This window comes from Cibotium barometz, chromosome 58 (assembly GCF_041138505.1).
Source record: "Cibotium barometz isolate CiBa-2024 chromosome 58, ASM4113850v1, whole genome shotgun sequence".
NCBI classification, from domain to species: Eukaryota; Viridiplantae; Streptophyta; class Polypodiopsida; order Cyatheales; family Cibotiaceae; genus Cibotium; species Cibotium barometz.
In genome coordinates, this window is record NC_141103.1 from 16176977 (window position 1) to 16192642 (window position 15666).

A 15666-nucleotide genomic window follows, 5' to 3' on the forward strand; every position below is an offset into this window, starting at 1 on the left:
TGCTTCACATAAGTAGTGTGTTCTTACAAATAAAGGAGCTTACATGCATAGAGTGGTAGGCACGGACCATAGCTGATTATAAATTTTGGGGGTATAGAAAGAGACATCTTGTTGTAGCATGATGTCAAGAGAAGGAGAGAGTTGTATATCAGCTCATGGGGCTCATGAGCTTCTGAGTACACTAACATTAGCCTATGATCCTACCTTTGAGGCAAACCTACCCGTAGAGATTCGATGACCCCCCTGGCAGCTGGCATAGCCTCCTTGATATTGTACAACATCCTTTGACGTGCATGTTGACCCAATAGTCAAAGATAACGATATTGATTGGGTGCTCATTTATAGTGACTAAACTTATACTAGTTGGGTTAGCTCACTTATGTTGTACTTAGATTTATAGTGACTAGACTCAAACTAGTTGGGTTAGCTCACTTACATTGTACTTTGATATATTAAGACAATGGTGGAAAAACCCAAAGTAGCTAGGTTAGCTAAGTTATATCTTCATTGAGGAGGATCATTGCATTTTGGTTGATGTTCATGGTTTATGGATTTTTTTCATTGCCCTTTGGCTATCGTGTTGTCTGTTGAAAAATCCTTCTCTTCTCCATACCATCATGCCTAAACATCGTCTGATGGTGACCAAACTTTGTAAAAGCCCCCACATGCTTTATAAAGTTTAGTCTCACTATCAAACAATGTTTGATATGTCTAATAGCACCCTAATGTGCATTTTTCAAGTCTCCTAGTACTTGAGAGGCCTTGAAAAATCCTGTTCTTTCCCATGCCATTGTACCCAAATAGCATCTGATGGTGAACCAAACTTTGCAATCATGTGGGGGTTCCTGGACATGGAACTAAACATATGCAACATTACAAATAGGTATGCACACATCTATCTTTAGCCTGCTTGCTTGAAGATACATAGTTTCCTTTTGATATAATTTGTAACTTCTTATGTCCTTTTGCTTCTTATAATAGTCCTGTATCATGTGGCATGTTTTTTCATAGTACCATTCCACATTTTTATTACATGTATGTTGCCTTTGCAATCCACATTTGCCCCCCTACCTCTAGATTGGCCTCTTCTATATAGGACTGAGAATCATAAGACTACTATTGTGCTTGATTCTGATTTCCTATTTTGTATGTTTCCCCCAGATGCTTGCAAAGTTTAGTTCACCACATCGGATGTTGTTTAATATGTCAAGTAGTGCCCAGTGTGCATTTTTCAAGTCTCCTAGTGGGATCTGAATTCTTAATCAAGACAGACCAGCAAAGCATTCGTCATTTATTGACCTAGCCATTGATCTTTGATCTACATATCAAATGGGCTTCATTTATCCAAAGTTTTCAACCCACGATTCAATATCAACCAAGAAAATAAAGTATTGTTGTTGCAGATGCTTTAAGTTGACGTCCTATTGTTCACAACATTTCTGTTACTCAAAGTGAACCATTGAGTCCTATGAGAGAATCCTACGATAAGGACCAAATTTTGCTTAAGTTTGGACTAAGCTAAGAGATAATAATTGGAACCCTATTGGTGATTATTCATGACATGATTGTTATCTTTTCTTCCAAAAGAGATTATGTATTACACAACCTTTTAGAAAATTCATATTGTAGAAAATGCATTAACCACCATATATGGGTCATCTAGGTGTTTCAGCTACTCTATAATTATTCTCTAGAGAATTCTTTTGGCCTTATCTCTTAAACAAGATGTAGCAAAATTTGTGGCTAAATGTTTTGTTTGTCAGAAAATTAAAAGCTACAAAGGTAAGACCCAAGAACTTCTTACTCCTCACCAATCCCTATAATGATACTTGGGAACAAATATCTATGGACTTCATTACAGGTTGCCTACTAAATCGAGTCATAATGATATGATTTAGACTATAGCTAACTATTTAAGTAAGCTTACAATAATACTTCTCATTCGGCTACTGTGGTCGAGCACTTTTCAAAATTGTGTGTGGAAAGCCTTTGCCTATTCCAGCAACTAGACTTTCCCATTCACTATGGATTTTAGTAGCATTTTGAATGATGAAAAACATTCTATTGCTCATACCCAAGAACAATATGTTAAGAAAGCAAACCATAAACGTAAGCAATATCTTTTGAAATTGGAGATTATTTACTTTTGAGAATTGAAAAGCATTGACTTAAGAGTGTTAAAACATTTCTAGGCTGTTAAGTTTGCCCCAAGATTTTATGGACCTTTTAAGGTGATTTACAAAATTAATGATGTTGCATATAAACTTGAATTACCTTCTCTCATTGGCAGGTTCTTAAATCATTTCATGTCACCTTGTTCAAACCTTTCAAGAAGGGATCACTTCCCACTTATCCTCTGTATGTGTGTGTATGAGGAACCACCTCTTATTAAGGGTGAGGATGAAGTTTTACTTCGAGATGCTATCATTGATTATCAGATTACATCAACTTGTATTGGAAAAATCAACATATCAAATGTTTAGTGACTTTCCAAAATCATCCTTGTGAAGATGCAAGATGGGTAGCTGAGAAATATTTTTGTGGTTTCCCTGAGATCCTCCATTCTTTTTAACAAACCCGCAATTGAGGGCAATTGCAAACTCAAGCAAGAGGGAATGTTATGGGAATATATTTTAAGCCCTCTTAAAAATATTATTCTACACTCTTAGATAATTCAGGGATATTTGGATTATCTTTGCATCAAGCCAAATCATGTTAATATCATGGGTGATGCCATTATAAATATTAATACGTTTGGTGGATATTGACGTATTTTTGGGGCCTCCAATATTTGTTTCAGTTGGTTTGTATGAAAGGGTGATTCTTGGGTTACTTATGCTGCCAAGACTCTCTCCTTGATGAAGTAGTAATGTACCTCAATGTGTTTCATCCACGCATGGAAAATTGGGTTCCTGGCCAACTATATGCTACTAATATTGTCACAATATATGACAACCTTTCTCTCCACATGCAACCCTAAATCAGCAAAAGTAGCTTGTGTAACCAAGCTACCTCACATGCTGCCACCATAGCTCCTCTGTACTTTGCCTCTGTACTCTCGACAAGGCAACCGTGGGGGCTGCTTCTTGTTGCTCCATGTCACAGCAGCACTCCCCAATGAAAACATAAATCCAATGGTAGATCTCATGTCTAAGATGCTACCTGCCCAATATGCATCTGTGTACCCGTATAGCTCCAATGGTACACCTGTTGCATAAAACAATGCATAATCAACATTGGCCCTCAAATATCAAAGTGTGCGTTGCACACTGTCAAGTGTGGTTTGCGTAGAACCTACATAAACTAGCTCTCTAAGCCAACAGTGTAGCTCAAATCTAGCTTGCTGATCGTGACATAGATCAAACTCCCCACAATCTTCCTGTACATAGTGGGATCCTCTAACACATAACCTGCATCCACACTAAGCTTGTCATTTTGATCTAATGGCACCACGATTAACTTACAATCAGCCATCCCATACTTGGACAACATGTCCAATACATACTGTCTCTGTGATAGCCAAATACCATCAGGTGTGCGAATGACCTCAATTCCCAAAAAGTAGCACAGATCTCCCAAATCCTTTATCTCAAACTTCCTTTTGAGAAGACTTTTCACATGCTGTTGATCTCATCCAAGTTGTCACCCCCAATAATAAGATCATCTACATAAATGGCAATGATCACAATACTCTTATCACTCTTGCGCACATACAAACTTGAGTGATCTGTATCTGCCATATGAAAACCAATAGTGACAAGATACTCAGCAATCTTGTCATGCCATACTCGTGGAGCTTGCTTCAGCCCATACAAAGCCTTATGAAGCTTTACGCATACTCTGGGTGACCTGTATCCTCAAAACCAGGTGGCTGATCCATATACACTTCTTCTTGCAAGTCACCATCATGTAAGAACGCATTTTTTACATCCATTTGATGTAAAAACAAGCCACCGCAATTACAACTCTCACATTACTATCTTTGCAACTGGGGCAAATGTCTCCTCATAATCAATCCCATGTATCTGCACATATCCTTTGGCTACCAATCTAGCCTTGTACCTGCTTATGCTACTATCACTGTTATGTTTCACCTTATACACCCACTTATTACAACCAATAGCTTTCTTGCCTTCAGGTAATGGCACCAAATCCCAAGTCTCATTTCCATACAATGCATCTATCTCCTTATCCATAGCTTTCTCCCAACACACATTTCCAATGGCCTCATCAAAACATGTGGGTTCTACAACCTGCACAACTTTTGCCATATAAGCATAGTGATGTGCCACATAACCATCATATGTCAACCTCTAGATATAGGGTTTTTGACTCTTCCAAATCTTTGTGACTTTGCAGTCATGGCCTCTATAGCCTTCTTTACACTAGGTGTCCTCATTGTTGGAATCCCAAGCTCCTCATCAAGGCTCATCTCTGAGCCACTAGACTCTCTATATCAACAAGAGAATGCCCTGTAGAAATATCAGGCATACCAAGGGGCACAACCACTTTCTCTCTGCCTTTATGTGATGTACCAACAATACTTCCAGGGGGACTAGTATTATGACGCAACCTCCCACTCCATGGTCTATCAAACAGAACCATTGGATGACGACTCTCCTGGTCCACTCAATGACTGTGATTGCTAACTTGAATTCTGCATAACCACGTTTCCACTTACATCATCCCCAACAACGTCTTTTTTAGAAGCATACCAACTACTCATCTCATCAAATACAACATCCATGCTTACCCTCAATTCATGTGTAGCAGGATTATAGCATCTATATTCCTTTTGCTCAAGGGAATACCCAATAAGCACACATTTTTCTACCTTTGGATCCAACTTAGTACGCAACTCATCTGGCACATGCACATATGCAATATATCCACAAAAACTTTCAAGTGAGAAAAATCAAGTTTCCTGCCAGTAAACTTCTCCTCTGGCATTACATCATGTATGGCTGCAATACGAGTCCTATTCATGATGTAAATTGTTGTAGACACATCCTCAGCCCAATAACTATACGGCATATTCTTCTTTGCCATCAATGCTCGTGCTATCTCTATAATGTGCTTGTTTTTTTCGCTTATATAGCAACTCCATTTAATTGCAGAGTGTATCTAATGTAAATTGTCTCTAAATGCCATTCTTTTGCAAGAATTCAGAGAATTCATTGGAGAAATATTATCCCCCTCCATATGACCTTAGGCACTTCACATGCTTTCATGTCTATTTTTCAGCCACCATCACTTTGAAATTCTGAAAATGAGTGAACACTTCACTCTTCTCCTTCATGAAATACACCCACACTTTCCTCGTCTCAATGAGTGAACACTTCACTCTTCTCCTTCATGAAATACACCCACACTTTCCTCCATTTGACCTTAGGCACTTCACATGCTTTCATGTCTTCTGAAAATGAGTGAACACTTCACTCTTCTCCTTCATGAAATACACCCACACTTTCCTCCATCTGACCTTAGGCACTTCACATGCTTTCATGTCTGTTTTTCAGCCCCACCATCACTTTGAAATTCTGAAAATGAGTGAACACGTCACTCTTCTCCTTCATGAAATACACCCACACTTTCCTCGTCTCAATGAATGTTACGTAGTACCAGCCACCCATAGACACAGTCTTCGTAGGATCCCATACATCTGAATGCACAACATCTAGTAAATTCCTACTCACATTTCTGTCATGTGGAAATACATACTTTGTTTTTTAATCCAAATTGACATGCTTCACATACTTTCTACATACCTTCAACTTTAAACTTAGGCAGCCCTGTCACAATTTCTTTAGTCTACATAGACTTCATTCTTTACACATTTACATACCCAATTCTCTTATGCCAAATGTTTGTATCTGCAAAAACTCTTGAATCATTTGCAAACATTGCAGCACTTACTTTAGACATATTTCCATTCAATGTAAACATTCTGCCCACTTTGTTGCCTTTTGCACAACCAACCTGCACTTATCTTTAAAGTGTTCTACATAATAGCCATCATGGTTAAACCGGACCTACAAACCCTTCTCAATCATCTGGCCAACAAAAACCACATTCGTTTGTAATGTTCGGAACATGAAGTACATCTGCAAGGTACTTCACCTCACCATCCTACATAGACAATGGCAAATCTCCCACATGGGCAATTGGATAAGCAGTGTCATCCCTTGTTTCAACAAAACTTGGTCTTTCAAGACTCTTCATTTCCTTGAACCACTCACCATGACTTGTCATGTGGTTCGAAGCACCTGAAATCAACATACCATACATCATCCTTACATGTTGTTACATCATTCCAGACACCACATTAACTACATGTTGCATAACAAACAACCTCTCATTGTCCTCATCATTTCTGTTAGAGGACGCATAGTTATTTTGCTGCACTTTTTCATTTCGCACGTCACTCTGCTTCTTATAGCAATCTGCATGCACATGTCCAGGCTTACCACAATAAAAACATCCTCGTGTATCATTATGTTCCCTTTGCCAATTACCATGACCTCTTTGACTCCCCTTGCCACATCTGTGTGTTGTAACAGTTTGTGAATCCCGGGACTATTGTTGCTGCTGACCTAATTCTAATTACCTATTCGACCACCACCTTGGCCACATCCACGACCTCTATCTGCACTTGTGTAGAAAGCTTGTTGCTCTGAACTGTTTTTGTTTTGTGAAGACTATTGATCTTCACCAAAATTCTTTTCTTCAACGATCAACATTGACACCAAATCTGTGAAGTTAAAAATTTTCTCTCGAGTTTAATAGATGTATTAAACACCTTGTATTGTGGCCCGAGACCATGTAGACACACTTCCACCTTATCATCATCAACAACAAAAACACCTATTAATGCAAGGGACTCCACAATTCCCTTGATCTTGAAGGCATAATCATTCACATATATATTTTTCTTCTCCAGTATGAAGCTATTTCTTTAACTATATCTTTCTGGTTTCATACAGCTCAAGGTGTCCCATGCCTCCTTAGGTGACTTGGCATCCTGTATATGCCCAATCATGGTTTCATGTAAATTAATAGAAAGCCAATACATGAATTTCCTTGCTCCTTGATTCCAATCTTTGAACTTTTTTACATCTGCAATAGTTGGATTAATCTCAAGTATCTCAGGTGCCTCCTCATGTTCACCTTCAATGTAGTCCCAATAACCTTTTTCCATCATGAAATTTATCAATCTAAACCTCCAAGCATGGAAGTTATTCTTGTTAAGATTCTCTGCAATAATCTGGTTTATTCCGTCATTCGATATCTTGTCTGCAACACAAATTTACCCAAAACAACTCTTGTTTGACTTACACAAACTGTTGAATTCTTTGGAGCGGTACTATACTGCACCCAAACTGTCATAACCAGTGATCTCAATTTACATACATACACCCAATGGCAACTTTGAGACCTCTTTTCAGTACACACAGTGCACAACTAATCGCCCTTCCTAAAGTTCCAAAACAAAGTTCTACAGAGAATAAAAACTTACTCGACAGTGCCCGCCGCCGTGAATGCCTGGAAACTGAAAAACGAAGGTCCAGACATGCCTGAAACGTGTTTTTGGCCCAAAAAATATCATCCAATGAATAGTATAGTTGCCATGTAGCTTTGCTCCTGCAAAGAAAGCTCCACAATCGAAGTTCGTTTGCCGATGCCTCTAAAGAGCTCCCGACAAGGGTGTAGTAACCAACACAAAGGGGGAAGAGTGGATGAAGCTCTTACCCTCGCGTACCGCTTCTTGTGCTTCTCTTGCTTGCCACTAGGTTTTAAGGTCAGTCCAGGATTGATCCAGGATTGAGTATTTCTGTCCAGACGGTTGGTGTCATAGTGGTTCCTCCTCCTAGAAGAGAACACACAAGGTGAGAGACTGAAAGTTCTTCTTCTTCTTCACACAACAAAAGAGGTCTACAAAGAAGATAATTAAGTGACTAACACACATAATAGATTATATACAAGCAGTCCATAATGTGAACATGCTAAGAGGAGTGGGGGTAGGTGTGGACTAGTCAGTGTAGTCCAGTTATAGAATCTCTGGTGAACATATGTCAGTGCCAACTACCAAACCCGCCAATGATGTAAATGTCAAAAGGTCATACATGCACCTTGTGAGTGTCAGCTTATGTTAAGCTTGACATCTCAACATGCACTACCTTTGATAATGTTGTCTCTATATTAATATGTGCGTGTGGTGTCTATGTGAAAGAGCAAACATGAGTAAGATACATAGCAAAAATATACAAGAAATTATCATACATATAAGTAAACAAATCAAAAACAGGTACCAACCTCAATCACTATAGGCACTGTGTAAAACTAACAGCACCATATATTGGGGATACTCTTTGTACTCTTTGTGTGGCAAGCCATACCTCAATTCTAACCCGTGATTTAAGAGCCTCAACACTCAAAAGTGGCACAACAATTAAGTATGTGTTAATAACTCGAAGGGCCGAGGAACGAATGGGGATTGCAGCCTACCCTGTTCACCTAAGCCCCCCTCACCACCACCAGGATGGACGATACTATAGTCCACCTCTAGTCCCTGTGTATAAACTCTACATGTAAGTGCTTTGCAAAGTATAAGGGAATCTAGCAATGGCGTGACATCCTCCCATAAGCGACTACATTTCGGTTGTAGATATGTGCAACCATAGCTATGTGGGAGTACCTAGAAATAAGAAACGGATTCCCAACCATAGGATGGACTCCCTGGCCATCTTCAAATATATCTAAAATGGAATCCTTGATGCCAAGAAGCTTGTCCACCTTACAATAGGTTAAGCCATGTGAAACTCTAGCAATATGTTGCATCTATAGCCACTTGTCTTCAGGTGCGATGCTCCCTAGACTACTGTATAAAGAGAATAACATCACCTCAAGGTTTGCCATGATGTGCAAGGTAGACGTGTCACTTGCACTCTCATGGATAGTCGATATCTCGTGGTGAATCGTGGTTATAAGGTTCTCAATGGACTCGTGTCAATCCGTGATAAAGAGGATGATGTGAGGCCACCTTAATGAAAACCCTAACCTAGGTGTGGATGTACATGCATGCCACGGGTTATGTAAGTAACTTGATCGAGTTACATATTGAACATCCACTTAGGCAACTCATATATCAATCGATTTCCATTATAGACTTTCACAACATAACTCAATCAAGTTACATGGTACCTACATGGATGTCCAGCACATAACTCATTCTAGTTACGTGGATGTTTTTCCTCCTACCTTAATTGAACTTCATCGAGTTATGTGGTTATCAACAGTGTCACAAGTCGCGCGGGTAGTAACTCGATCGTTACCTCCCAAGCCACTGGTGATTGCCACTTGGGATGCTGTGATTGGAAGCATAACTCGATTGAGCTATGTCAATGGTGTTCCGATGTTCCATCTACATGACACGATCCCAAAGTGAGGACCCTTATTGTACAACCACCCTTTGCCCTGGTGGGTTCATCGATTCATATCACTGCATCCTATTAATGTGCAAATATAGTACTTTTGAGACTTGATATTTCTTTTTTCATCTTGGCATTGATATATTTGTTGAAAATTGTCCCATATATTGTAGTGGATTTTAAACCATGCTTGAGTTGCAAGCAAGAGTGTGTAATGACCATCTTAGAAAAACATCTAAAATTGAACTACTTCCATAACTAATGGGTTTTTTTTCTTAGAAGGTATTACTCTTGTTCTCTTTGTATAAGAGACCCTTTAATGCAAGTGTTATCTTTGGTGAAGTGAGGCTCGTGAAGGCATTACTCTTGTTCACTTTGTATAAGAAACCCTTTAATCCAAGTGTTATCTAGGGTTTTGTTATACCCACCAAAGAGTCGAAATTTTGATATGGCAACCAAATAACACTTCCAAATTGTAAAAACATGTAATGTATTTAGGTCATATAAGGACGGTGTAATTCGGTAGATCAGATGGAAGGAACATATGAGATTAAATTCTAGCTTACATATTGTTACTACAGGCCACTCAACACGATCAAGACATCAAACTTGTGTAACATGACATTAAAATTCTAGCTTACATAGTCATTAGAGGACTCAAACTACCGATGCAAAGCCAAGGACAAGATTTGAGTGACAAACGGGTGGCAGATTAATACAAGTTGTGTAGACATTGTATGCACTCGTACTAAACACATTGATATTATGAATGAAAAACATCATACAAGATACCACTCTCGTGTGTGTGTGTGTGTGTGTGTGTGTGTGGGGGGGGGGGGGGGGGGAGCGGGGGAGAGAGAGAGAGAGAGATCGATCGAGAGAGTCGTTATTTAAATCCAAAAGATACTCACTTGTTGCAATCCCTCAATTAAACTCCCTCAAAATAAGCCTTAACACACAGGATTGCTTGAAGCATTCCCGTGTTTGCAGCATGCGTGAGATTACACCTCACAAAAAAAAAACATGGGGACCGATAATATAAAGTCTGATCACAGCCACTAATGTTGGCTATGGCCGGCCCACGGCCCCAAGTTACCACAAGGGTCGAGTTCTTCCCAGAGCTGAAGCTGGTCCTCCCCATCTGGCAAAGAGGGTACCGATAATCTTGCTGCTTGTTGGTAGTCACCTGTCCTAGCAAGAGGCAGGGAAGACTGCAAGGAGTTTAGGTCAATTAAAGCAGCCTCTGGTATCATTGAGTCTTTTGTAATTACGAAAGGGAACAAAACACACACACACACACACACACGCACACGCACACACGCACGCACGCACGCACACACATATAGAGAGAGAGAGAGAGATGTAGGTTAGGTGCATTACCTGAGGAACCTGGTCTCTCAGTTGATTGCATTCTACTCCACTCATAGATAAAGGCCTGCTGGTCCCAATGTGTGAAAAGAAACCTGTGTTCACGCTGCTACTACAGCTAGCATCCAGCATTGCATTTTCTCCTAAAGAATCTCTTGGGTCAATAAGCAAGATTCCTGGGTGACACAAAAGTCTACATTTTAGAGCCGTTTTAATATTAAAATTTTACACTAGTTGCCTAGTTGGTTCATGTGGTAGTGGCAATAATAATAATAATAACATCGTTATATACATGGAAAATGGGGGTTCAATGCTGTGATAATGCATGTGTAATATTATTCTAGTTATAATGCATGGAAATTGGGGGCAATAATAATAATATTAGAATTATAATGCATGGAAATTGGGGGTAATAATAATATCATCATAATGCATGTAAAACGATGAGTAGTACCTTTGCTAGTTGCTTGCAAAATTTGATGATCAGACGGTGCCACATAGTTCAATACACCAGGTTGGCCACGACCAGATTGTGGTGGTTGCTGGTGGTGCTGTGCAGGAGGGGCAAGAGACAAGGATATTCTAGGATCAATTAGCTGCAAATTACCATGCTGCCCTGCAGAACTAGCCCTCCTAAAAAAAGATGATCCCACATGATGCGCCGGGTAGCTATGAAGTGAGCCACCCGCTTCAGCTCCGGCGGCCTGATCTTCCATCCTTCCCAATTGCTGGTGAGGCCAGAACAAGGTGGCTTGATTATCTTGATTAGGGGGGTTATTAGTGATACGATTAGGCACGAGTAAAGACTCTTGTAGAGATGGGTTTAGCAATGGTTTGGGCTGTAATTGCTGCAGTCGAGCTGCCGGCGCTGCTGGGCCTAACTCAGTAATAAGTGGTGGAGAGGTAGAGCTCATTGAAGAGGAGGCTGATGGCTTCAAAGAAACCCTTCTAGTCTTAGTTTGAGTCTCCCCAGCTACAGTAGGAGCAGCAGCAGCAGTAGTAGAAGCCGTGGTACCGCTACTACCACCTTCTGCATGATGATCTGATGATGATCTCTCTTCATTGTTAGAGCCGGCAGGTGCACCATGACTAGGTGGTGGTGGTGGTTGCAGCTTCCTCTTGGCCCTTGCCTTGCGGTTTTGGAACCAGTAGAACACATTGGCCTCTGCGATGGTGCCATATTTTCGAAGCTGGGCGGCGATTTCCACAATCATGTCGCGAGAGGGGGTGGTGGTTCCGGAGTTGAAGAGCGACTCCAAGATTTGAATCTGCTCTTGAGTAGGGCACCATCGTGGTCTTGGCGTGCATGCCTCCTCGTAACGCACCGCCGCCGCTGCTGCTGCAGACACCGACTCATCTATACAACAAGATCATTAGATAATCATCAATTGAATTAAGATTAACCTTTTCCAGAGAGAAAAATTAACGCACAGTACCAGACCACTCACTTGTGTTGCCGCCAGCCGATGATCTGCCTAAGTTCTCCAATGTCCTGCTTAACACAGAATTATTCTGACTCGCAAATTGAAGCTCCTGATTTGGATGGATGTTCTCGTACATTCTAGGATCAAGGGGAAACTGCCCACCCTTGTTGTAAGAACGCAGAAGCTGCTCATTATATAGGTGCTCTGCGGGAATCGAAAGAGGCAGTAGTGAGTCCCCGAGCATATTGTTTATAAGCTGAGGGGAGCTGCCACTAGCAGCAGCGCCAGCGCCCGGCGGCTGCAACGGCAGTTGTGCCGCCTCAATATCTCGGACTCTTGCAGTAGACGCCGCCTGAACATATTGGTGCCTCGGTAGTCCCCCCTCCAGCAGTAGTCTTTCCGCGCGGGCCATGTCTGGCGCAGGATAATGGGCAACAGGCGGCCATCGGTTGATAACACTGGCCTGTTGTTGTTGCTGATGGTGATGGTGGGGGTGATGGAGGTGATGGTGGCAGCTTGCGTTTTCAGAAGTGGTGCTGCTACTAATTGATAGAGGCAGTCGATCGTCATGGACATAAGGGTCTGGGTCTGCACCTTCTTCAGGAAACATGGCTTGTGGGAAGGCTCTCAGGAAAGCAACAGCGAATGCATATCTGGCAAGGTTGCTGCAAAAGCAGAAGCAGCAGCTGCCTTTGCAGGAGGACCACTGTGTGCTGTGTTGATCTGTCCAGTAGAATTCGAGCAGATAAATATATTCTGGAATGGCGATGGGGGAGCTTGTATGTGAGCACGTGACTTGCAACTAGGAGAACCACAACTCCATCTTCGAGAAAAAATCAAGAGGGGGGGGAGTACCCAGTACTATCACCACAGTCTACTACCAGCAGCAGCAGCAGCGCCAGCAGCAGCAGCAGCAGCAGCAGCAGCAGGAGGAGGAGGTCAGCCTCCTGGTAGAAAAAATGGGCTGCCGCTCACCTCATCCTTGCATCTGCGTACGGCCAAATAAAGCTTGGATGTACTCGGAGATCAAACGGCAGGCTGCAAATTATGATGCAACAGAGACACCTCTCCTTGCAGGAGATCAACGGCTGCAGATGGCCCGCTGACTTTCTTTCTTCTTTTTCAAAACTGCAGCAATTAGAACTGGAGCATAATGAATGGGCTGGAGAATTTGCTGAGTGTGGAGGAGCTTGCTGCTGTGAACGGAAATGTATGGCCTTTGCGTGCTGGTGTGGAAAGAGCATTTGTGAGAATTAGCACATAGATGACGTGAGGATTCTATATTTCTACACACACATATAGATGTCTATTATCGATTGCGTTGTGTTGGCCTTGCTCTACAAGAAGAAGAACCAGAGGCGGAGGAGATGATGATGATGATGATGATGATGATGAGGGAGATAGTGAGAGGCAAAACGCAGAAGGAACCTCGAGGGGAGGGGATGCTCATGTACTAGCATAAAATTAGTTCTATAATGACCTAATAATTAGAATTACAAGGGGAAATTTTTTTTGTCCTCGGGCTGTGTGAAGAGGAAGAGAGAAGGGCGGGCGACGGGCGGCCACAGGTGGGAATCTTGCACCGACTTCTTCCAGTAGGGCTGCCTCCTTTTTCACGGCTGCGCCGCTAGTGAAAAGCTGAAGTGGCAGGCGGAGGGTTTATTAAACCGCCCGTCCTCGACGCCCACTCTTGGATTAAAATATTTATTGGGTTTTTTTTTTCCATGACCGCGCCACCCTGACTGCGCGTGCTGCCACTGCCGGTGCTATACTCTCGGAGGAGTGGTAGAGATGGCGATGGCGACAAGGCCCCTCTCTCTCTCTCTCTCTGTTTCTCTCTCTCCAGGCAATCCTGGAAATGTGAGAAATAAGCATTATTTGTCTGCGAGAAAAGTCATGGCATTTGATGTTGGCCAACCCCGAGCATTCCACTACTCGCGTCATCAATGCCCCGCTGGCCGAGGCAAGGCAGGAAATGCTCTCTCTCTCTCTCTCTCTCTCTCTGTGTCTCTCTCTGTCTCTGTGTCTCTCTCAAGCTTCTATTATGCCTGTCTGCCCACAATATACAAGTAGAGCTCAGGGGGATGACCACGCACCGTATACCTTGACGTATAGTAGCTGCTAGAATTCCACTGACAAAACCCAGCCCCACATTATAATATTTTCCCAGTTCTCACGTTACCCCTCTCATATCGTCGTACCGAAGAACAACGACCTACCGCACCTCGCATGCGCACTACTCAGCACTCCCCACACACGTTTGAAAATCCGGAGAAAGCAAGCAAAACTGCTGCCCCTGATTCCTTCTTTGGCAGCCTTAGCACGGTAATAAAATAAATCCCAAGTGACATGACTTGTTCGCCCAAGCTTCACACCGGGAAGGAACCAACGAGGTGTGTGTGTGTGTGTCTCTCTCTCTGGACAGTGGGGGGGGGGTGTCACAGGGTTAGGGGGTTAGACATCTAAATATTACAAACAAAAGAAGGGGAGGGGGGGGGGGGGGGCAACACTCATTTCGAGCTTCCTTTTTCTCTTGTCCTTAATTTCAAAGTCTCAATTTTAAGCATGCTCTCATTTAAAACAAAACTCATTGTAGGCCCTATTTTGAGGATTTCAAACTTGAAAAGAGTTGAAAACATATCTTTTCTATATTCTATAAAGGAAGAGTTTCATTAAACTCTCATGTGGCAAGGATTTGGTGGTTCTAGATTCAATTTGGAGGTTCGAAGAGGAGGTTCTAGGAAGGGTTGAATTTAAAAAATACCAAGCTCTCTACATGAATTTGTCATATGGCAAATATTTGGAGGTTCGGGACGCAATTTGGGACTCTTATATGGCAAATATTTGGAGCTTGGTAGTTCGAGATGCAATTTGGAGGTTCGAAGAGGAGGTTTGAGAGGAAGGGTTGAATGTAAAAAATACCAAGCTCTCTACATGAATTTGTCATATGGCAAATATTTGGAGGTTCGGTTCGAAGAGGAGGTTCGAGAGGAAGGGTTGAATTTAAAAAATACCAAGCTCTCTACATGAATTTGTCATATGGCAAATATTTGGAGGTTCTGGATGTTCGGGACGCAATTTGGAGATTCGAAAAGAGAAAAATATCAAGTTGAGAATTATATATGTGTGAAGCACACTAGTTCATATAAAGGAAAAACAAAGGGGATTTTAAAAAGGGAATAAAAGAGATGAGAGGGTGAGAGAGTGTGGGTGGTGGTAGTGTCAAAGGCTTAAGGGGTTAGGAATCTAAAAATTACAAAAAAGGAGGGGGAAACATACTCCTTTTTATCTCAATATTGTTCTTTTTTTATATTTTAAAGTCTTGATTCTAAAGCCTACCCTCTAATAAGAGGAACTTCAGAAGAGGTGGAGGTATTGCATTCACACAAAAAATCATGCAAAATAAGGGGACAAAACGAGGGGTAGGGTTTTAAAATTTGCAAATA

At 41.7% G+C, this 15666-nt stretch overlaps 1 protein-coding gene across 2 annotated transcripts; it reads right to left on the reverse strand.

Annotated features, from left to right (window-relative positions):
- Positions 1 to 10166: 10166 nt before the first annotated feature.
- Positions 10167 to 14063, reverse strand: LOC147605960 (uncharacterized). Of its 2 annotated transcripts, none has more exons than XM_086792719.1 (4): positions 12245 to 14063; positions 11251 to 12153; positions 10809 to 10972; positions 10167 to 10614 (listed from the first exon to the last, which is right to left on the reverse strand). In XM_086792719.1, exons 1-4 carry the CDS (start codon positions 12828 to 12830, stop codon positions 10357 to 10359), a joined length of 1911 nt encoding a protein of 636 aa, XP_086648845.1. In that variant the 5' UTR covers positions 12831 to 14063; the 3' UTR covers positions 10167 to 10356. The 2 variants fall into 2 exon arrangements, with proteins under 2 accessions (XP_086648845.1, XP_086648846.1); XM_086792720.1 differs by having other exon boundaries at positions 10167 to 10639; positions 12245 to 14058.
- Positions 14064 to 15666: the final 1603 nt, after the last annotated feature.